The sequence below is a fragment of the Oncorhynchus masou genome, chromosome 28 (assembly GCF_036934945.1).
Source record: "Oncorhynchus masou masou isolate Uvic2021 chromosome 28, UVic_Omas_1.1, whole genome shotgun sequence".
In the NCBI taxonomy this organism is placed as follows: Eukaryota; Metazoa; Chordata; class Actinopteri; order Salmoniformes; family Salmonidae; genus Oncorhynchus; species Oncorhynchus masou.
Genome location: NC_088239.1, coordinates 13088823 through 13112832, shown reverse-complemented (window position 1 = coordinate 13112832; position 24010 = coordinate 13088823). Strand labels below are relative to the sequence as shown.

Here is a 24010-nt window from a genome sequence, read left to right as displayed (position 1 = left end):
AAAAGGTGAATGCACAACATTCATAACAAAATTCTAATGTATTTTGGCCAATAATCACAGATGTTTCAACATCATCAGATGCTGAGAATCAGAAATCCATGTGATACTTTAAATGGTAACAGTGTCATCTGGGTAAAATAACTCAGCACAAAGAAAGAATGGGATAGCTGCACAGTCTAGATCAGACAGTTTATAAGGTCTAGTGTTGTTTACAAAGTACAGTACAGTCTGGCATTGTATAACTTGGGGTTGTGTGGTGGACCTTAGCAGCCTCCCAGGGTATGGTGTATTTTAATGTGTGGTTATATAGTCTGGTATGGTGTATTTTAACATGTGGTTATATAGTATGGTATGGTGTAGTTATAAAGTGTATTTTAACATGTGGTTATATAATCTGGTATGGTGTAGTTTAACGTGTGGTTATATAGTCTGGTATGGTGTAGTTATAAAGTGTATTTTAACATGTGGTTATATAGTCTGGTATGGTGTATTTTAACATGTGGTTATATAATCTGGTATGGTGTATTTTAACATGTGGTTATATAATCTGGTATGGTGTATTTTAACATGTGGTTATATAATCTGGTATGGTGTATTTTAACATGTGGTTATATAATCTGGTATGGTGTATTTTAACATGTGGTTATATAGTCTGGTATTGTGTAGTTATAAAGTGTATTTTAACGTGTGGTTATATAGTCTGGTATGGTGCAGTTATAAAGTGTATTTTAACATGTGGTTATATAGTCTGGTATTGTGTAGTTATAAAGTGTATTTTAACATGTGGTTATATAGTCTGGTATGGTGTAGTTATAAAGTGTATTTTAACATGTGGTTATATAATCTGGTATGGTGTATTTTAACATGTGGTTATATAGTCTGGTATGGTGTAGTTATAAAGTGTATTTTAACGTGTGGTTATATAGTCTGGTATTGTTTGGCCTGGGGTGTATTGGCTCTCAGAAGCCTGCCTGGCTGGTGTATGAGGTCCACCAGGTGAGCTCTGGGCTGGGGCTGGCACCCTGGGTAGCGGGGCGTCCCAACTGAGAGGAGGACCTCATTCCACACCCGGTTATACTCCCCCCTCACCAGGCTACAACTCACACCTATACGGTCAGCCAACACCTGGGGAGAGAGAGGAGTTAGGAACTAGAATAAGCGAGATAGAGTGATAAAGAGAAAGAGGGGAAGAAGATAGTACACTACCCACCTTATAAAGCAGAGCCCTGTGGTAGTAGGTTCCCTTGCGTATCTGTCCGATGGGGATGATGTTGGACTGTAGTTCGTAGCGCAGCTCACTGAGGTGGAGCTCCCACAGGAAGTCATGCTCTCTGTCCACCTCCACCGCCCCGCCCATCACCTCACTCACCAGCCTAACAGCCAATCACACAGCAGATAGGGGCTGAACAGCAGCAGCCACAACCAATGATAAAGGAACTGCCTGTTAGTGGGGTTTTGTGTTAGTTTTGGGTACCTTATTCTTAGTTGTGTGTTAGTTGTCAGTTGATTATTTGTAGGTTATTTAAGTTCTGTCTTTCTGACCTGGCTAAGGCGCTGTACTGCTCACTCTCCACGTGCAGCGGGAGGATGGTCTTGGTGGCCTCGGTAACCAGGGCGTGGAACGCAGCATCATACGGGAGCATCCACGGCTTCTCTGTTACCATGGCTACCTCCTGCTGGGGCTTACTCTCATCCTCATCTCTCAGTTTCTCGTCCTCCTTCCGCCCTTTACTCTTCCCTTTACTACAGGAAGACAGTGTGAAAGAGAAAGGAAAGAGACAGCCACTTTACCTGTCCTCTTGATACATACAGCCAGAAGAGGACTGGCCACCCCACAGAGCCAGGTTCCAATGTGCTTCTAAATCTGACTTGTTTTCTCTTTGTAGTTTTACGCTGGGTAAAAAGAGCTTTATCAAATACATCTGATTTGATTTACTGTACTTCAGTTCTAACACACACACCCTCTCTCGTGTTCTTCGTCTCTCTTTCACACACACCTGGGGGTCCTGGTGGAGCCCTTGCTGCTGAGTACAGATGCAGTGCGAGTCTCGGTGGGGCTGTCCTGTTGTCTCTCCTCTGACTGATCGACTGACACCCTGCAGGACAGGTACAGTACAGTTTTACACACACACACACACACACACACACACACACACACACACACACACACACACACACACAACTTCCTTTCTCCTTTTGGTCAGACGACAAAAACATCTCCAAGCACATACTGTAGATGCATTGATATGCAATGCATTCGGAAAGTATTCAGACCACTTGAAACGTTAACCTTATTCTTAAATCTACACACAATACCCCATAATGACGAAGCAAAAATAGGTTTTTAGAAATGTTTGCAAATGTATTACAAATAAAAAACAGAAATAGCTTATTTACACAAGTATTCAGACCCTTCACTTTGAGCTCAGGTGGAAATTGAGCTCAGGTGGATCCTGTTTCCATTGATCATCCTTGAGATGTTTCAACAACTTGATTGGAGTCCACCTGTGTAAAAATGAATTGATTGGACATGATTTGGAAAGGCACTCACCTGTCTATATAAAAGGTCCCACAGTTGACAGTGCATTTCGGGGCAACAACCAAGCCATGAGGTCGAAGGAATTGTCCGTAGAGCGCCGAGATTGTGTCGAGGCACAGATCTGGGGAAGTGTACTAAAACATTTCTGCAGCTTTGAAGGTCCCCAATAACACAGTGGCCTCCATCATTCTTAAATGGAAGAAGTTCAGAACCACCAAGACTCTTCCTACAGCTGGCCGCCAGGCCAAACTGAGCAATCAGGGGAGAAGGGCCTTGGTCAGGGAGGTGACCAAGAACCAGATGGTCACTCTGACAGAGCTCCAGAGTTCCTCTGTGGAGATGGGAGAACCTTCCAGAAGAACAACCATCTCTGCAACACTCCACCAATCAGGCCTTTATGGTAGTGGCCAGACAGAAGCCACTCCTCAGTAAAAGGCACATGACAGCTTGGAGTTTGCCAAAAGGCACCTAAAGGACTCTCAGACCATGTGAAACAAGATTCTCTGGTCTGATGAAATCAAGACTGAACTCTTTGGCCTGAATGCCAAGCCTCATGTCAAGAGGAAACCTGGCACGGTCCCTATGGTAAAGCATGGTAGTGACAGCATCATGCTGTGGGAATAATTTTCAGTGGCAGGGCCTGGGAGACTAGTCAGGATCGATGGAAAGATGAACGGAGCAAAGTACAGAGAGATCCTTGATGAAAACCTGATCCAGAGCGCTCAGGACCTCAGACTGGGGTGAAGGTTCACCTTCCAACAGGACAACAACCCTAAGCACACAGCCAAGACAACGCTGGAGTGGCTTTGGTACAAGTCTCTGAATGTCCTGGAGTCATCCAGCCAGAGCCTGGACTTGAACCCGATTGAACATCTCTGAAGAGATCTGAAAATAGCTGAGCCCCAACACTCCCCATCCAACCTGACAGAGCTTGAGAGGATCCGCAGAGAAGAATGGGCTAAACTCCCCAAATACAGGTGTGCCAAGCTTGTAGCATCATACCCAAGAAGACTCAAGGCTGTAATTGCTGCCAAAAGTGCTTCAACAAAGTACTGAGTAAAGGGTCTGAATACTTATGTAAATGTCATATTTATGTTTTGATATTGAAAATGTCTAAAAGCCTGTTTTTGCTTTGTCATTATGGGGTATTGTGTGTAGATTGATGAGGGGGGGGGAAATCATTTAATCAATTGTAGAATAAGGCTGTAACATAACAAAATGTGGAAAAAGTCAAGGGGCCTGAATACTTTCCGAATATGCTGCATACGGTGAGGCCTTAAGGAGTTAAATGTCAGTTTATAAATGTCTTTGTTGACTGTGCCTGACTACTGTCTTTGTTGACTGTGCCTGACTACTGTCTTTGTTGACTGTGCCTGACTACTGTCTCTGTTGACTGTCCTGACTACTGTCTCTGTTGACTGTCCCTGACTACTGTCTCTGTTGACTGTCCCTGACGACTGCGCCTGACTACTGCCCCTGACTACAGCCCCTGACAACTGTCCCTGACTGGGCTTCTCTCTCCGCCAGAGCAGGCCTGTTTAACATGTAGCAGCATCAGTCCCACTTCCACTCCTCTCTCCCCCTAAACACTAACAATAGGACAACTCCATCACTACACTCTACACTATCACTACACAGTACTATATCACTACACATTACTCTACAGGAAACATTCGCACTGAGCTAAAGGGTAGAGCTGCTGCTTTCAAGGTGCGGGACTCTAACCCAGTAGCTTAAAAGAAATCCTGCTATGCCCTCTGACAAACCATCAAACAGGCAAAGCACCAATACAGCGCTAAGATTGAATCGTACTACACCGACTCCGACGCTCGTCTTATGTGGCAGGACTTGGAAACTATTACAGACTACAAAGGGAAGCACAGCTGAGCTGCCCAGTGACACGAGCCTACCAGGCGAGCTAAATTACTTCTACGCTCGCTTCGAGGCAAGCAACACCGAAGCATGCATGAGAGAATCAGCTGTTCCGGACGACTGTGTGATCACGCTCTTCATAGCCGACGTGAGTAAGACCTTTAAACAGGTCAACATTCACAAGGCTGCGGGGCCAGATGGGTTACCAGGACGTGTGCTCCGGGCATGTGCTGACAATCTGGCAAGTGTCTTTACTGACATTTTTAACATGTCCCTGATTGAGTCTGTAATATCAACATAATAAAGCAGACCACCATAGTCCCTGTACCCAAGAACACTAAGGCAACCTCCCTAAATGACTACAGATGTCACGACCGTTGAAAGAACTGGACCAAGGTGCAGCGTGGTTAGCGTTCATATTATTTTATTTTAGAAAAGATGCTAACAAAACAATAAACACTACAAAACAAACCGTGAAGCTAAAGGCTATGTGCCATAACCAAAGGCAACTTCCCACAAAGACAGGTGGAAAAAAAGGGCTACCTAAGTATGGTTCTCAATCAGAGACAACGATAGACAGCTGTCCCTGATTGAGAACCCTACCCGGAAAAAACATAGAAATACAAATAATAGAGTATAGAATAACCACCCTAACTCACACCCTGACCAAACAAAAATAGAGACATACACAGGATCTCTAAGGTCAGGGTGTGACAGTACCACCCAAACAGATCCACAAATGATGCAATCTCTATTGCACTCCACACTGCCCTTTCCCACCTGGACAAAAGGAACACCTACGTGAGAATGCTATTCATTGACTACAGCTCAGCGTTCAACACCATAGTGCCCTCAAAGCTCAACACTAAGCCAAGGATCCTGGGACCAAACACTTCCCTCTGCAATTGGATCCTGGACTTTGACGGGCTGCCCCCAGGTGGTGAGGGTAGGTAGCAACACATCCGCCACGCTGATCCTCAACACTGGAGCCCCTCGGGGGTGCGAGGTCAGTCCCCTCCTGTACTCCTTGTTCACCCATGACTGCGTGCCTAGGCACGACTCCAACACCATCATTAAGTTTGCTGACGACACAACAGTGGTAGGCCTGATCACTGATAACGACGAGACAGTCTATAGGGAGGTCAGAGACCTGGCTGGGTGCTGCCAGAATAACAACCTATCCCTCAACGTAACCAAGACTAAGGAGATGACTGTAGACTACAGGAAAACGAGGACCAAGCACGCCTCCATTCTCATCGATGGGGCTGTAGTAGAGCAGGTTGAGAGCTTCAAGTTGGTGTCCACATCATCAACAAACTAGAATGGTCCAAACACACCAAGACAATAATGAAGAGGGCATGACAAAGCCTATTCACCCTCAGGAAACTAAAAAGATTTGGCATGGGTCCTCAGATCTTCAAACGGTTCTACAGCTGCAACATCGAGAGCATGGTTGAACTGGTTGAATCACTGCCTGGTACGGCAACTGCTCTGCCTCTGACCGCAAGGCACTACAGAGGTGGTACATCACTGGGGCGTCATTGCAGGAGAATTTCCAGTTTATATACTGTTTTCCCAGAAGTAGTGAAACAGAATCAATATGGGGTTAATTATTAGACATATGTAAGCATAAATCATGTGAATGTACAAAGCTGGATCAACACAGGCCTGGACAGGAACATTAGTTAATCAGTTATGTCACCATAGGCATGCACTTGTGTTAGGAGTGTGCATGTCAGTTTATTTTTGCAATGTCACGCCACCAATATAATCTATGCCCTAATGTCTGAGCCAATAAGAAAATGGAAACGAAGCAAGGCAACAAGATAAGGGTGGTCAAGCCTAAAGGGTACTACAGTGCCTTGCAAAAGTATTCACCCCCCTTGGCGTTTTTTCTATTTTGTTGCATTACAACCTGTAATTTAAATGGATTTTTATTTGGATTTCATGTAGTGGACATACACAAAATTTTCCAAATTGGTGAAGTGAAATGAAAAAAATAACTTGTTGCAAAAAATGTAAAACAATGAAAAGTGGTGTGTGCAGATGTGTTCACCCCCTTTACTATGAAGTCCCTAAATAAGATCTAGTGCAACCAATTACTTATTTTCCACCATCATTTGCAACTAAATTAATTTAAAATCCTACAATGTGATTTTCTGATTTTTTTCCCTCATTTTATCTGTGTACCTATGATGAAAATTACAGGCCTCTCTCATATTTTTAAGTGGGAGAACTTGCACAATTGGTGGCTGACTAAATACTTTTTTGCCCCACTATATTCTACAACTGCACACTACTATACCACTACACACTACACACTACTATACCACTACTCTTCCACTACCACTACACACTACTCTACCACTACTCTACTCTTTCACTACACACCACTCTAGCACTACACACTACTCTACCACTACACACTACTCTACCACTACGCACTACTCTACCACTACGCACTACTCTACCACTACGCACTACTCTACCACTACGCACTACTCTACCACTACGCACTACTCTACCACCAGACACTACTCCACCACTACACACTACTCTACCACGACTCTACCACTACACACTACTCTATCACTACACACTACACTACTCTACCACTACACACTACCATACCACTACACACTACAACTACCCACTATTCTACAACTACACCTACTCTACCACTACAATACCACTACACCACTACACACCACTACACACTACTCTATCACTACTATACCACTACACACTACTCTACCACTACACAATCACTACTCTACTACTACACACTACTCTACCACAACTCTACCACTACACACTACTCTATCACTACCACTACACATTACTCTACCCCTACACACTACTCTACCACTACACACTACTATCACTACAACTACCCACTATTCTACCACTACTCTACAACTACACCTACTCTACCACTACACACTACTATACCACTACACACTACTATACCACTACTATACCACTACACACTACTCTACCACTACACACTACTCTACCAGTACACAATCACTACTCTACCACTACACACTACTCTACCACAACTCTACCACTACACACTACTCTATCACTACCACTACACATTACTCTACCCCTACACACTACTCTACCACTACACACTACCACTACACACTACTCTACCACTACACACTACTCTATCACTACCACTATACATTACTCTACCCCTACACACTACTCTACCCCTACACAATCACTACTCTACCACTACACACTACTCTACCACTACACAATCACTACTCTACCACTACACACTACTCTACCACTACACACTACTCTACCACTACCACTACACATTACTCTACCCCTACACATTACTCTACCCCTACACACTACTCTACCCTTACACACTACTCTACCACTACACACTACTCTACCACTACACACTACTCTACCACTACACACTACTCTACCACTACACAATCACTACTCTACCACTACACACTACTCTACCAATACACAATAACTACTCTACCACTACACAATCACTGCTCTACCACTACACAATCACTACTCTACCACTACACACTACTCTACCACTACACAATCACTACTCTACCATTACACACTACTCTACCACTACACACTACTCTACCACTACACACTACTCTATCACTACACATTACCACTACTCTACAACTACACCTACTCTACCACTACACACTACTATACCACTACACACTACTCTACCACTACACACTACTCTACCACTACACAATCACTACTCTACCACTACACACTACTCTACCACAACTCTACCACTACATACTACTCTATCACTACCACTACACATTACTCTACCCCTACACACTACTCTACCACTACACACTACTCTATCACTACCACTACACACTACTCTACCCCTACACACTACTCTACCCCTACACAATCACTACTCTACCACTACACACTACTCTACCACTACACAATCACTACTCTACCACTACACACTACTCTACCACTACACAATCACTACTCTACCACTACACACTACTCTACCACTACACAATCACTACTCTACCACTACACACTACTCTACCACTACACAATCACTACTCTACCACTACACACTACTCTACCACTACACAATCACTACTCTACCATTACACACTACTCTACCACTACCACTACACATTACTCTACCCCTACACACTACTCTACCCTTACACACTACTCTACCACTACACACTACTCTACCACTACACACTACTCTACCACTACACACTACTCTACCACTACACAATCACTACTCTACCACTACACAATCACTACTCTACCACTACACAATCACTACTCTACCACTACACACTACTCTACCACTACACAATCACTACTCTACCACTACACACTACTCTACCACTACACAATCACTACTCTACCACTACACAATCACTACTCTACCACTACACACTACTCTACCACTACACAATCACTACTCTACCATTACACACTACTCTACCACTACACACTACTCTACCCCTACACATTACTCTACCCCTACACATTACTCTACCCCTACACACTACTCTATCACTACACACTACTCTACCACTACTCTACCACTACACACTACTCTACCACTACACACAACTATCACTACTCTACCACTACTCTATCACTACACACTACTCTATCACTAGTTGTAGTGATAGAGTACTCGAACACTGGGCTGAGAGGGCACTGATACAATTATAGTGTGTAGCATATAGAGTCCTTAAATAGCCTCGCCAAGTAATTCTGACCTCATAGCTGAAGTTTTGGACAAACAGTGACAAGGTGAAAGGGGGGCATAGTGGAGGACAGAGTCAGGGCTCCCAGAGTCAGGGCTCCCAGACCAGACACACTGAAGTGAGTGTCAACAATGCAAAGGCAAATGAGAGGAGGACAAAGTTTGGAAGTGGGCAGAGAGAGGTCCACAGAAAAAAGAGGGAATCTAGAAGCTACAATCCCTAAACCCAGGACCCAGACACCAGGGTTAATTCATAGGGTGGCTACATTGATGAATCTCAAATATAAAATAGATTTAGATTTGTTTAACACTTTTTTGGTTACTACAGGATTCCATATGTGTTATTTCATAGTTTTGATGTCTTCACTATTATTTTACAATGTAGAAAATAGGAAAAACCCTGGAATGAGTAGGTGTGTCCAGACTTTGACTGGTACTGTATCTATGTATGTGGTTGGGTTGGTGTGAACGATAATCATACTCACGTGTCGAGGGGTTTGGCGTTAATAGCAATGACAGGCCGTCGCTGGTTTACTGGCTGTTTAGACAGATCCTCTAGAGTCAACACCCTCTGGCCAGAACGAGCCTGACAGACAGACAGAGAGACAGAAAGACAGAGAGCGAGAAAGAGTGACAAAGACAGAGAGAGAAAAACAGAAAGAAAAAGACAGACATAAAGACAGACAGAGACAGAATCCGAAGTCAAATGTCTACAGTTTGCTGATTATCTGGTGCTTCTGTCACCAACCAAGGAGCGCCTACAGCAGCACCTAGATCTTCTGAACAGATTATGTCAGACCTGGGCCCTGACAGTAAATCTCAGTAAGACAAAAATAATGGTGTTCCAAGAAAGGTCCAGTCGCCAGGACCACAAATACAAATTCCATCTAGGCACCGTTTCCCTAGAGCACACACAAAACTATACATACCCCGGTCTAAACATTAGTGCCACAGGTAACTTCCACAAAGCTGTGAACAATCTGAGAGACAAGGCAAGAAGGGCCTTCTATGCCATCAAAAGGAACATAAAATTTGACATACCAATTAGGTTCTGGCTAAAAATACTTCAATTAGTTATAGAACCTGTGGATCACCACTAAAACACTACCACCCTTTATGGTTGTGAGGTCTGGGGTCCGCTCACCAATGAAGAATGCATGCAAAGCAGAATTTGGCCGATACCCGCTAATGATCAAACTCCAGAAAAGAGACGTTAACAGGTTAAATTCTACAACCACATTGTCACATTGGGAAGATTAAACAAAAAAATAGAGCAAACTAGAATGCTATTTATCCCTAAACAGAGAGTACATGGTGGCAGAATACCTGACCACTGTGACTGACACAAACTTAAGGAAAGCTTTGACTATGTACAGACTCAGTGAGTATAGCCTTGCTATTGAGAAAGCCTGTCTGCTCTTGAGAGCCTACGGCGGCCTATGTGCACACTGCCCACAAAATTAGGTGGAAACTGAGCTGCACTTCCTAACCTCCTGCCAAATGTTCCCTGTGTTTACTTGATAGCTACCTAAACAAATAGCTACCGTAGCTAGAATAAAGTGTTATTAAGATAAAAATGCATTAAAAGTAATACAAACAAAGTTGTCCATATTAAAGACAGATATTTCCCTCAGATTAAAGACCGACAAAGAATTTAAAAACAAATCCAATTTTGATCAACTTTGATAAACTTTGATAAATACTAGTGTTCCATCACAGCAGCAAGATTTGTGACCTGTTGCCACAAGAAAAGGGAAACCAGCGAAGAACAAACACCATTGTAAATACAACCCATATTTATGCTTACTTATTTTCCCTTTTGTACTTTAACCATTTGCACATCATTATAACACTGTATGTAGACATAATATGACATTTGAAAATGTCTTTATTCTTTTGGAACTGTGAGTGTAATGTTTACTGTTCGTTTGTATTGTTTATTTCACTTTTGAGAGAGAGAGAGAGAGATGTAAGTGCTGAGAAGGATGTAACACACAACTCTACCTGTCCGGGGTCGTAGAAGCCGTCCACAGTGATGTCTGTGGGGGCCAGTGTGTTGGTCAGGCTGTATTTGAGAGACAGGTTGGAGTCCAGCAGTCTTTGTAGAGCAATCTCACTGAACTTATTTCTACGGTTAGCTGAGCTGTTGATCTCCTGCAACAAGTCCAGGGCCCTGATACACAACACAACACACACCTTCAGAGCTGACAATAAATTTAACAGAAATACTGCCACCTGCTGGCTCCTTAGTAAATCTCTCCCGTGGATCACCACTAAAACACTACCACCTCCCTGGAGATTAGAATCACAACAGCATTTAATTATGCAATCTGTGGTATTCACATACACACACTCACCCCAGCTTGCACATCTCCACGGCAGTGGGCTCATCGTTAGCGCACACGCTGATGGCCCAGCATGCATTGCGGCGTACCTCCTTGTGATTGGACCGTAGCAGTTGGACCAATGGAACTAGGCCTCCCGCATTCCTCAGCTAAACAACAGGAAGAGATGGAATGAGAGGAAGGAGTTGGAGTTTGCACTTTTGGGACTATTCCATTGGTTCCACTGTACCAGGAAAACTATGTGCAGCTCAAGAATTAGACAAATATTTGATCCAGGTCTGAAACACCAGCACTATGGACAAAGACTCACGTCTGCCCGTCCCTCAGCATCGCAGGCGAGAGCGGCGAGGGCCTGCGTGGCTCGAACCAGGGTGTGTGTGTCCGCAGACTGCAGCGGCTCCAGGAGGGCAGCCATGGCCCCGTGGGACAGGATGCTGCAGCGGAGGACTTCCTGTTCAGCCATATTGGTGAGGACGGCCGCAGCGTGAGCCACCGCACCGGGAATAACGTCATGGAGCTGCTGAACCAAGCCCTCATCTCCCTCAGCCTCATAGACAGCACTGACACACACAGACACTCACGCATGAATGCACACACGCACACAAAGTGAGACCTCATCACATCTGCCTTATACATAACACTGAGGGAGTGACAGAGGTCGAGAGGTAGAAAGAGGTGGAGAGAGAGAGGTAGAGAGAGAAAGGTAGTGAGAGAAAGAGAGAGAGAAGTAGAGAGATAAATGAGAATGGAGAGAGAGAGAGAAGTCATGCAGAAGAACAGCTCCTGACTTGTTATAACTTTTTGGTTGTTAAGAGCGAGATTGACACGATTAAAGTAGCAAAAAATCTTTAGGTAATCAAATTGTACAACTGAAGATCAACACAGGAGGAAAAGATTGGTCTTTTAGCTCACTCTCTGTCAATCTTAATCGTGGTAGCTGGCCAAATTCAAATCGGTCAGCTTGCTTACCGTCTAGCTTCAACTGTTTACTGGTGGTAACCATAGCAACATGGCCACTGAGGCAGTGCTAGCAGCAACAGAGAATGAGAGACTCCCCCCCCCTTTTTTTGAATACCCAGCAGAAATCAAACCAGAGAAAGGAAGAATCAATTTTAAACACAGAATTCTGAGGGAAAACCCAGAAACTTTGTTTGCCGACTGCTCACAAAACAGGACTGTTACAAACCTGTTATTTTACACAGACACACTACTGCCTGGCGTACAGCTGGAACCAGGCATTTCAGCTGTACCACAAAGACAGGCATCTGAAAGGGAAGGCAAATCCACATGTTTGAGGACAGCGATAAGGACCAGGAAAACAGGTTTCTGACGGTAAACCTACCAGAACGGCACTGTCATGGTCCAGGGCAGTGAGGCTGTTGTGCAGGACTTCCCCACCCTAATGAAGATAGCGGAAAGCAACAAAGACAAGGACAGCACACCGACCTCTCCCCTCACCTCAGGCACCCCAACAGCAGGACCATCCTCCCCCCTGCCTGCCGACAACCACCAGAACCAAGACCAAGGCCACCATGAGGAGAGAGCTGGTGCAGGTAAAGGAGGACAGGGCAAATGAATTGTCTGTCATCAAGAGGGTGTTAGAGCACAGAGAACAGACTGTAGAGACTCCCAGAGAGAAGCTGCAGCCCTTCACCACCCCTAACAACCCCACTGACCCACCTTTACCCCCCCCCCATACCAACAACCCTTTACCCACACCCCCAGTCAACAAGGAGGCTCACATGAGGACACCTACTACATAGAGAAGCTCTCTGCTGCCCCCCCCCCCCACACACACACACCCCTCCATGTACACAGGCCCTGTGTACTCCAGCCACAGACCGTAAAACTGAGGTGACCATCCTCATTGACTCAAATGGGAAATTCATCCAAGAAGATAAACTCTTCCCCCACCACAAGGTGTCCAAAATATGGTGCCCAAAAACACAGGATGCACTCCACATCCTGTCCAAGCCTGACTTTGGCACCCCAGGCCACATTATTATTCACACCGGCACCAACAACCTGCGAGAGGAGCAGGAGAGAGTAGGCAGCCTGGTCAACAGAGTAGCAGAGAGGGCCTCTTGAGTGGTTCTCCAACTCCCACATCACCATCTCCACTCTACTGCCCTGCAAAGACTTCATCCCCGTACCATTCAGAAACTCAACGCTGACATCACCAGAGGGTGTGGCCTACTCCTGAACGTACACGTTGCTCACCACCCAACAATCACCCCAAAGCACCTGCACGACCACTCCCACCTGAGGAAGCAGACAGTAGGGATGTTTGCCAAGTCTCTAAAGGACGTGGCACTTGGTAGACAAACACCCCATGCCGCACTGGACAGAGGACCACCTAGAGATCCCTACCAGACCACTGCACCAACAAGGAGCCCCAGGCCCCTTCAACACCACACCACATCAGACCCAGCGCACCCCACAGGCCCCACCCACCACCAGAGCATCACCACTTCCATTGGCTTAGCCAGATCGGACCGGGCCCAGCCCAGCCTACTACCCCGCACCAGACCACCACCCCTACCAGACCAGAGAGGAAGCCCCATGGCCCAGAACTGGCCCTCCTCCACTCCACAGGGCCCAACAGCAGGACCAGTGCAGCTATGCAGAGGCCCCCAGAGGACAGGAGAACTCTGTAGGATAGAGTGAGATTAAACAGCTCCTCCAATACATCTACACTAAACACACACACACACCTATTGCACTAGAATTTATTTGTTCAATGAATAGGAATATTTATATATATAACAGAAAAAATGTTCACTGTTATCCTGTTTATCTCACTCTTAACAACTTATTAGTTAGTAGTTACTGTATTTCTGACTGATATTCTTTCTTTTGCAACATGAAATCACTATCAGTTAGTATGTGGAACATTCAGGGCCGAAACTCATCAACCTTTGGACTGAAGAGTTTAGCACTGGAGTTCAACAAAAATCTTAAAGATGTTGACGTCATCATTCTGCAGGAGTCATGGTGTAAGGCTGACATTGTCACTCACTGTCCCACAGGCTACAGAGAGGTAATTGTGCCGTTACAAAAACACAGCTCTGTCAATAGAGGCAGAGACTCTGGAGGACTGATGATCATTTGGTACAAATCCCAACTACAACATCTAATTGATCCCCTCAAAATGGGCAAATATCACATTTGGTTAAAAGTTAAAACTGAAAAAATAATTTGTACTGACAGATTACTCAGAGGAGATCTTCCCCACCCTTGAGGAAGAGACGTGCCATTTCCAGGCCCAGGGAAATATGCTCATTTGTGGGGACACAAATGCGTGCACAGGAACACTACCTAATCTAACGAGCACATGAGGGGACAGCTTTATTACAGGCCATAGTGTCTCTGTCTTCATCTCCCCCATAGAAACAACAGTGACAGCAACAAAAACAGAAGGGATCTGTTGCAGCTCTGTAGAAGCCTGGGTCTGTACTTTGTCAATGGTAGGTTACGGGGGAGATTCTCTTTGGGGAGATTCACCTACTGCTCACCTCTTGGCCAGAGCACAGTAGACTATATGATTACAGACATTGACCTTTCCTCTCTCAGCTCATTCACTGTCAAGCCACTAACACCTCTGTCTGATCACAGCCAAATTATGTTGTTCCTCAAAAGAACAGACATGGAAACAACCACACATTCACAGCCCAGTAAGCTGTACAACATCAGAAATTCATACAGATGGGTCCAAAACAGCACAAAAGAATACCAGAAAGCAACTTGTAACTAAAATATCCAAACACTCTTAGATAACTGTCTGGATACCACATTCACTCACAGTGAAGAAGGCATCAATCTGGCAGTAAAAACATCAACTATATATTCAGGCAAACAGCAAAAGAAACACAATTGAAATTGATAAAAAACAAAACAAAAAAGACCATGGGTGACAACTGGTTTGATGCAGACTATAAATTATAAGGAAAACCTTACAACACTATCCAACCAAAAGCACAGAGACCCAAATAACAGTGAACTACGCCTTCATTACTGTGAGACTTTAAAACTCTATAAAACGTACACTCAGAACCAAAAAAAGCACAGTACAGCACCAAGCAGCTGACACTAATTGAGGAGTCCATAAACACACACAACTTCTGGCAAAACTGGAAAAAAAAAGAAAAATTCTAAACAAGAGGAATTAGTGATACAAAATGGTGACATATGGACCCATTTTAAAACACTCTACAACACCGCTCAAATTCACACAAACGCAGAACAACGGCAAATTCATGAGAAGTTGAATGGATTAGAAAAACCTATGAAGTACAATCAAAATCCACTGGACTCCCCAATTACTGACCAGGAGCTCTATAAGAAACTTCAGGCTCTCAAATTTAAAAAGGCATGCGGACCTGATGGCATCCTAAATGCTCAAACTCACTAGTGCAAAATTTCTATTGGCTGTATTAAAACTGTTTCATTTGATCCTGAGTGTAGGTTATCTCCCTGACATCTGGAATCAAGGCCTCATAACCCCAATCTTTAAGAACGGAGACAAATTTGACCCCAACAATTACAGAGGCATTTGTGTGAACAGTAACCTGGGGAAGGTTTTCTGTAGTATTATCAATGTAAGAGTTCTAAACTTCCTTAATAAGCACAATGTCTTGAGTAAAAGCCCAACTGGATTTATACCAAAACATCACACGACTGATCATATTTACACCCTACACACCCTGATAGATAAACATGTCCACCACAATAATACCAAAACATCACACGACTGATCATATTTACACCCTACACACCCTGATAGATAAACATGTCCACCACAATAATACCAAAACATCACACGACTGATCATATTTACACCCTACACACCCTGATAGATAAACATGTCCACCACAATAATACCAAAACATCACACGACTGATCATATTTACACCCTACACACCCTGATAGATAAACATGTCCACCACAATAATACCAAAACATCACACAACTGATCATATTTACACCCTACACACCCTGATAGATAAACATGTCCACCACAATAATACCAAAACATCACACGACTGATCATATTTACACCCTACACACCCTGATAGATAAACATGTCCACCAAAATAATACCAAAACATCACACGACTGATCATTTTTACACCCTACACACCCTGATAGATAAACATGTCCACCAAAATAATACCAAAATATATGCTTGCTTTATCGACTTCCAAACAGCATTTGATTCTTTTTGGCATACAGGACTGTTCTACAAAGTTATTGAAAGTGGTGTAGGGGGTAAAACATATGACATAATTAAATCAATGTGTACTGGCAACACGTGCAGCATTAAAATTGGTAAGAAAACAACAGAATTCTTTAACCAGGGGTGGGGCCTTCGTCATGGTTACAATCTGAGCCCTGCACTCTTCAATATTTACATCAACGAATTGGCCACTATTCTATAAAAATCCTCTGCCCCTGGTGTTAGTCTCCACAATTCAGCAGTTAAATGCCTACTCTTCGCAGATGACCTATGCCTGCTGTCACCCACAGCACATGGCCTACAGCAGAGCCTGGACCTGCTAGAGCAGTACTGCCAGACCTGGGCCCTGGCAGTAAACCCCAAAAATACTCAAATAATGATTTTCCAAAGAAGATCCAGATCTCAGGGAATTAGACCAAAGTTCTCACTTGGCACAAAATATATAGAGTACTGTACACACTACAATTACTTAGGTTTAAAAATAAGCTCAACTGGACACCTTAATGAGGCAGCTGAGAGAGAAAGCACGCAGGGCATTCTACACCATTAAAAATATAATTCAAATTGAAATACCTATTAACATTTGGCTATACTAATTGAATATGTCATTGAACCAATTGCACTTGATGGCAGCGAGGTGTGGGGTCCACTTGCAAAAGAAGATTTAATCAAATGGGACAAACACCCCATTGAAACCCTGCATGCAGTGTTCTGTAAGATTCTCCTACATGTCCAGAGGAAAACTAGGGGCAGAATTAGGCCAATATCCACTACTAATAAAACTCAAAAAAGAGCAATTAAGTTTTGGAAATATCTCAAATACAGTGATCCCCTCTCATATCATTACCAAGCCCTGCAATGCCAAGAGCTGAGTAAAGAAAAGAGTCCCCTCATCCAGCTGGTCCTGGGGCTGAGTTCACAAACCTGTTCTACTAACACACTGAAGCCTCAGTCCCCTCATCCAGCTGGTCCTGAGTTCACAAACCTGTTCTACTAACACACTGAAGCCTCAGGACCAGAACATCCAATCAATCAGGATAAACCAAATTACAACACAGTCAAAACAATACTATATTGCTTATTGGGAAACACAAACACAAAGCAAAATGCAGTGCTATCTGGCCCTAAATCGACATTACACTGTGGCTAAATATTCGACCATGGTTACTGAACAAAACCTTAGAAAAACCTTGACAAAGTACAGGCTCAGTGAGCACAGCCTTGCCATTGAGAAGGGTAGACACAGGAAAACCTGGCTCCCTGTAGAGGAAAGGCTGTGCAACCACTGCACAACAGCAGAACCTGAGACAGAGCTGCATTTCCTGACAAAATGTCAAAAATATAAAGCAATTAGAGACTGTCATTTTCCCAAATTTGAAACCTTATTCAAGGTTTCAAAGACCTCTCTGATGAGGATAGGCTACCCGTCCTGTTGGGGGAGGACGCAGAGAGCTGTGGGTTGGCAGCGCACTACATTGCTGCCTGCTATAAGTTGAGGGACAGTGTCTGACAGACCAATCATTTAACATATTTACATTTAAGTCATTTAGCAGACGCTCTTATCCAGAGCGACTTACAAATTGGTGAATTCACCTTCTGACATCCAGTGGAACAGCCACTTTACAATAGTGCATCTAAGTCATTAAGGGGGGGGGGTGAGAAGGATTACTTATCCTATCCTAGGTATTCCTTGAAGAGGTGGGGTTTCAGGTGTCTCCGGAATGTACATGTACTCTACTGTATGCTTATTGTTATTGTTGAATGTATGGTTATTTTGACCCTTGGTTATTGTTGTTACTGTTGTCCCGTTGACAATTTTGATTCTCATTTTTATATTGTAAATATCCTAAATAAGCTTTGGAAATATGTACATTGTTACATCATGCCAATAAAGCGAATTTAATTGAAATTTAATTGAAAGGTAGAGAGAGAAAGGTAGAAAGAGAAGCAGAGAGGTAGAGAGAGAGAGGGAGAGAGAGATGTAGAGAGAGAGGCAGAGAGGTAGAGAGAGAAAATGCTATATAGTACATTAGGTGTGTGTGAAACCCACTATGAGTTGAGCTGGTTGCTGCTTGTAAGGCTAGACAGGGCGTGGGCTGCTGCCTCTCTCACCTCGCCCCCCTCACTACCAAGCAGCTGCACCACCGCACGGATACCGTCTGGAACACAAGGACAGTTTAGGGTTGCGGCCACGGGTGTGTGTCGGTGTGTGTTTGCACACGCCTGTGTGTGTGTGACTCACCCAGGTCTCTGAAAGCGTCTTTGCTGGCCAGGTGTAGACTCATGGCAGCGACAGCCTGACAGGTAGCAGTCCTCAAACTATCACCCTCTAGAGACAGCAGCTCCACCAGAGACCGCTCGATGTCCTGCTCATGGAGCAGCTTGCGGTTCTCTGCTGAGGGACAGAGAGACAGAAAGAGAGAGGGGGGAGAGCGAGAGAGAAGAGACACAGAGAGGTAGATAGAGTCAATAGATAGATAGAGATAGATAGAGATGGAAGAAGATGGCCCAAACTCATTTACAGGCATACTTAGGGGTTCTTCTCCTTGCTGGTGTTTTCAGATCCAATGGGGAATCCACTGAATCCCTGTGGGATGCAGAAACTGGCAGAGAATTCTTCCGCGCAACAATGTCTCTGGAAAACTTCCACATGATTTCCAGGATTATCCGCTTCAATAACCGAGACACCAGACCAGCTCCAGAGAGACCAGCTAGCTGCTATCAGGTCAGTGTGAGACAAGTGGGTGGACTTCCTTCCCCTGTTTTACAACCCTGGGCCCAACGTTACTGTTGATGAGCAGCTTATGCCATTTAGGGGCCGCTGCCCCTTCAGGCAGTACATACCGTCTAAACCCGCAAAATATGGAGTCAAGAGCTGGGCTGCCTGTGATGCTGCTTCATCATATGTGTGGACCTTGCAAGTGGAGCCCCTGAGAAGAACCAAGTGCTGCGGGTTGTCCTGGAAGTGACACAGTGACTCTGTGGCCACATGCAATAACTTTTTTTAAATTTGCACAAGCTGGGACAGGAGCTCCTCAAGAGAAAGCTGACGATGGTAGGAACAGTACGAAAAAACTAGCCAGAGCTCCCACCTTAGCTGTTGAATACATGGAACAGGCCTATCATTTCCTCTAAGTTTGTGTTCAAGGCCGACACATCCCTAGTGTCCTACGTGCCAAAGAAAGGCAGAAATGTGGTACTCTGCATAGGGATGGGTGAATCTGTGGCCAGGAACATCAAAAAACAGAAATCATAATGCATTACATTGCCACAAAGGGAGTGGTGGACAATTTAGACAAGCTAGTGATTGGCTACAGCTGAAAAAGAAGAACTCTACGCAGGCCACTTGTGATATTCTTCAACATCTTGGACATCTCGGTGTACAACGCGTTTGTCATCTGGATGGCGCTGAACACAGATTGGAACAGAGGGAAGCTAAAAAAACTAAAAATGTTGTGGGTCCATCAGACCCGTGAACATTGGGGTGAATAACAAAAACATGAACACCACACAAGGGTTAAACATTCAAACACACAAACACACTTAGCCCTTACAGCTCTGAGCCACCCTGGAGATGGCCTTGACAGCGTTTGTCTGTATGTCCAGCAGGGTGGGAGTGGTGATGAACTGCAGTAACCTCTGCAGACCTCCAGTCTCATGGATCAGCTGGAGACTGTCTCTGTCCTCCAGACAGTTAGACAACACCTGCAGGGCTTCTACATGCAGATCACTGAACTCCTACAGGACACAAACACAAGGCAGGAGTCACATTCCTTCACACTTGAGATACGCTTCATTTTGTTTACCTGGTAGAATGAATTCAATAGAGTGGTTCCAAAAGTGGGAGCTAGCAAGCTTGATCAAGAGCACCTCAAATACTTTACAGGTACTTCCAAGTATCTGATAAATATATTTGACCCAGGTAGTTCTGGGCCACACAGACCTTGTTGCAGAGGAACTCCAGCAGCCTGTCAAAGCCCTGCTCCTCCCTGAAGGTGGCTCGTGTGTCGGTATCCGTGGTTACGATCACCAGCGTCCTCAGGGATAACTGCTGGATGACCGGGAACTCAGATCTCAACAGCTCCAGGAGCGGAGGGATGCCATTTAGCTCACGCACTGCCACACGGCTGGGGAGGTCCTACACACGTAACATGGGGCTTTAGCTCAGCAGGCTAACACAGTCTTGTGGCAAGCAGGGAACTAGGGTTCAAGCCCCTTCAGCCACACACACACACACCTGCACCAGGTTGCAGATAGTCTCCACAGAGTTCTTCTTGACATCAGGGTCAGGGCTGGACAGAAGCTGTATAAGCGGCTCTAGTCCCTCCTGGTCCGAGATCTGGACCTTACAGCTGAAGTCCACCGACAGGGAGGCCAGACACAGTGTGGCAAACTCATGGACCACAACATCCTCTGTCACAGGAATACACACATAAACACAAACACAGATATAGACAGACAAGCAGATACAAAGAAATGTCACAATGATTTAACATATGATTGATACTTGAGAACATCCAGCCAGAGCATACCTTCAGGTGACAGCTTTCTGATGATAGAAGGAATGGCATCCAGTTTCTTCAGAAGTCTTTTTACACCGCCTTTCAAAGAGAACAGAAACAGAAGTTACCCAAAGTTTAAGGCCACAATCTTGTCTTCAGTCACATGTGAACAGACTGTGAACAGACTCCAGACCGACCCGAAACAACTGATTTTGCATTGTGTGTTGTGTTACTACTCCTAAATCAGTAGTTACTGTCCTAAAGCAGTAGTTAGGGGAGGGGTCCTTACTGTTGGCAGCCATGACCCCCAGGGCCATGAAAGCGTTGCGGCGGACTAGCTTGTCTTCGTGGGAGATGAGGTGAGACAGAGGCTCCACAGCCCCGAGCCCCAGCAGAGAACTCCTGTTCTCATCACCTGTCACCAGGGGGAGACAGGGAGAGAGAGAGCGAGACATAAAGAGAGAGAGCAAGAGATGGCATTATGCTCAGTAGATAAGCTGCTCCCAAGCTTTGGACCAGGTTCAAATTAACATATCACCTTCATTACATTGCTTTCCACAGTCCAGTTATTTCCGATAATGTGATTACTTTTGGAAGAAATTATACCATATGGCTATGATATTGGTTCTCTCACCAACATGAACATCAATGGTAAAAAAATACCTTTCTCTGCAAATTTGTGGATGGCTTCGCAAGCTTTAACCAAAACCTCCTCTTCGGGGGAATTAAGCATGAGGACCACAGTGGCTGCTTTCTTACTCTCAATCGGCAAGGGGTCAAACTAGGGAAAGAGAGAGAGAAAAGAGAGAGGCAGAGAGCGTTTGACGACTCATTAAATTGACCTCATCACAACAGCAATATTATCTTCATCTTCTTACCACATCCTTAGAAGGAGGCTCACTCTCTTTCTTCACTTTCTTCCCCATCCTGAAACAATAAAGCCACACCTTTTTTTTTAGCAAACATATTTACCCATTAATACATGCTGTCAATGTTTACGTGGGTGTCAACTTGGCAAGAACAGGCTTACACAGAACAGGCAACGTTGCAAGAGAGCGTGCTAATTACACTGGACGTCCAAACGAGGTGGCTTTAGGTAATTAATGATGACCTTCCTTATAACCATTTGAATAAATAACCTTTTGTTACCTGTTGTTGAAGTCTGCGGACGGTCAGTACCTAGTTAACTTACAGGTTTTAAGCTAGCTTGTTAGCTAGCTACCGTTATCAATGTTTGTTTGGAAACTGAAGTTGACATTTCGTTGCTAGGCGACAGATGCCACGAGGTTTTAGTGGTTGAAACCGGAAGACAGACGTAGAAAGATTTACCCAGTGGTGGAAAAAGTACCCAACTGTCATACTTGAGTAAAAGTAAAGATACCTAAATAGAAAATGACTCAAGTTAAAGTGAAAGTCACCCAGTAAAATACTACTTGAGAAAAAGTCTGAAAGTATTTTATTTTAAATATACTTAACTATCAAAAGTAAATGTAATCTCAAAAATATACTTCAGTATCAAAAGTAAATGTAAAAGTAAATGTAAGAAAGCCAGACCGCACCATTTTCTTTTTTTCTTTTTATTAACAGATAGCGAGGGGAACTCTCAAACACTTAGACATCCTTTACAAACTAAGCGTTTGTGTTTAGTGAGTCAATCAGATCAGAGGTAGTAGATGATCAGGGATGTTTTCTTGATAAGTGAGTGAATTGTACTTCTTTTCTTGTCTTGCTAAGCATTCAAAATGTAACGAGTACTTTTGGGTACCATGGCAAATGTACGCAGTGAAAGGTATATTATTTTCGTTAGGAATGTAAAAGTTGTAATATATATATATATATATATATATATATATATATATATATATATATATATATATATATATATATATATATATATAAATAGTAAAGTGAAGTACTTACTTCTAAGTATTTTTTACCTAGTTTACAATAAAGCCACACTTTTTACAATAAAGCCACACTTTTTTTTTAGCAAACATATTTACCCATTATTACCTGAAATGATGGAAAGCCGTTGCTGGTTTACATTGGGCCGCACTCTTTAACATGATGTGCATAACAAAGATTGGACCATCAACAAAAACAAACAGTGGAGTGCATCCCATCACATTTCACATGCATGTAGCAGTTGAAGTTGTGCTCAGGGAATAACTGCCTCATGCAACATAAACAATGAAGTAGGTCGTCCTTTATTTGGTTGATGATGACAGCACAAAATTAAGGTCTATTTCCTCATTTAATTCTGGAAATCACAGACTGTGGTTTTATATCAACTGGTTGTTCTAGTCACTTTCCAACATCCTCAGCAACATTTCACACAGCAGTTGAATAAACTAGATTTTAGAAAAGGTTTGCATTAAAAGAACAACCTGAACATTTTACTAACTGTTTGGTTAGGGCTTATTGGTTTACCTTATTTATATAGGGCAATATGGATGTGTGTAATTGTGCTGTTATGTGTGTACTGTACTGTCTGCTTATCTGCATGTCACCCACACCCACTATTCTATTCTATTAAGCATTGTTGTGGCTGTGCCTTTAAGAGGTGGCCTGCCTGTCTCCCACAGCAGCAGAGGCTACTGGCAAGAGGAGAGTGAGTCATCAACCAAATTAGCTCCATATCAACGGACAGAACAGACAGAATGGACAGAGCAGACAGAATGGACGGAACGGACAGAATGGACAGAGCAGACAGAATGGACGGAACGGACAGAATGGACAGAGCAGACAGAG

At 44.0% G+C, this 24010-nt stretch overlaps 1 protein-coding gene across 1 annotated transcript; it reads right to left on the bottom strand.

Annotated features, from left to right (window-relative positions):
- Nucleotides 1–164: 164 nt before the first annotated feature.
- LOC135517173 (armadillo repeat-containing protein 3-like) lies at nucleotides 165–22502 on the bottom strand. Its single transcript, XM_064941243.1, has 18 exons — nucleotides 22409–22502; nucleotides 22138–22186; nucleotides 21923–22040; nucleotides 21549–21674; nucleotides 21290–21358; nucleotides 20995–21170; nucleotides 20701–20895; nucleotides 20312–20495; nucleotides 19000–19152; nucleotides 18808–18916; nucleotides 11832–12081; nucleotides 11534–11670; nucleotides 11181–11349; nucleotides 9662–9762; nucleotides 1998–2096; nucleotides 1543–1743; nucleotides 1211–1373; nucleotides 165–1125 (listed from the first exon to the last, which is right to left on the bottom strand). The coding sequence occupies exons 2-18, from the start codon at nucleotides 22183–22185 to the stop codon at nucleotides 919–921; spliced, it is 2505 nt and encodes an 834-aa protein (XP_064797315.1). The 5' UTR covers nucleotide 22186; nucleotides 22409–22502; the 3' UTR covers nucleotides 165–918.
- Between the last annotated feature and the right edge of the window lie 1508 nt (nucleotides 22503–24010).

Coding starts and splice junctions, on each gene's coding strand:
- LOC135517173 (XM_064941243.1), bottom strand. CDS start 22,185: ATGGGGAAGAAAGTGAAGAAAGAGAGTGAGCCTCCTTCTAAGGATGTG. Junction 21,359..21,548: donor GGGGGTCATGGCTGCCAACA/GTAAGGACCCCT, acceptor TCTCTTTGAAAG/GCGGTGTAAAAAGACTTCTG. Junction 19,153..20,311: donor CTCCAGGGTGGCTCAGAGCT/GTAAGGGCTAAG, acceptor TCTGTCCCTCAG/CAGAGAACCGCAAGCTGCTC.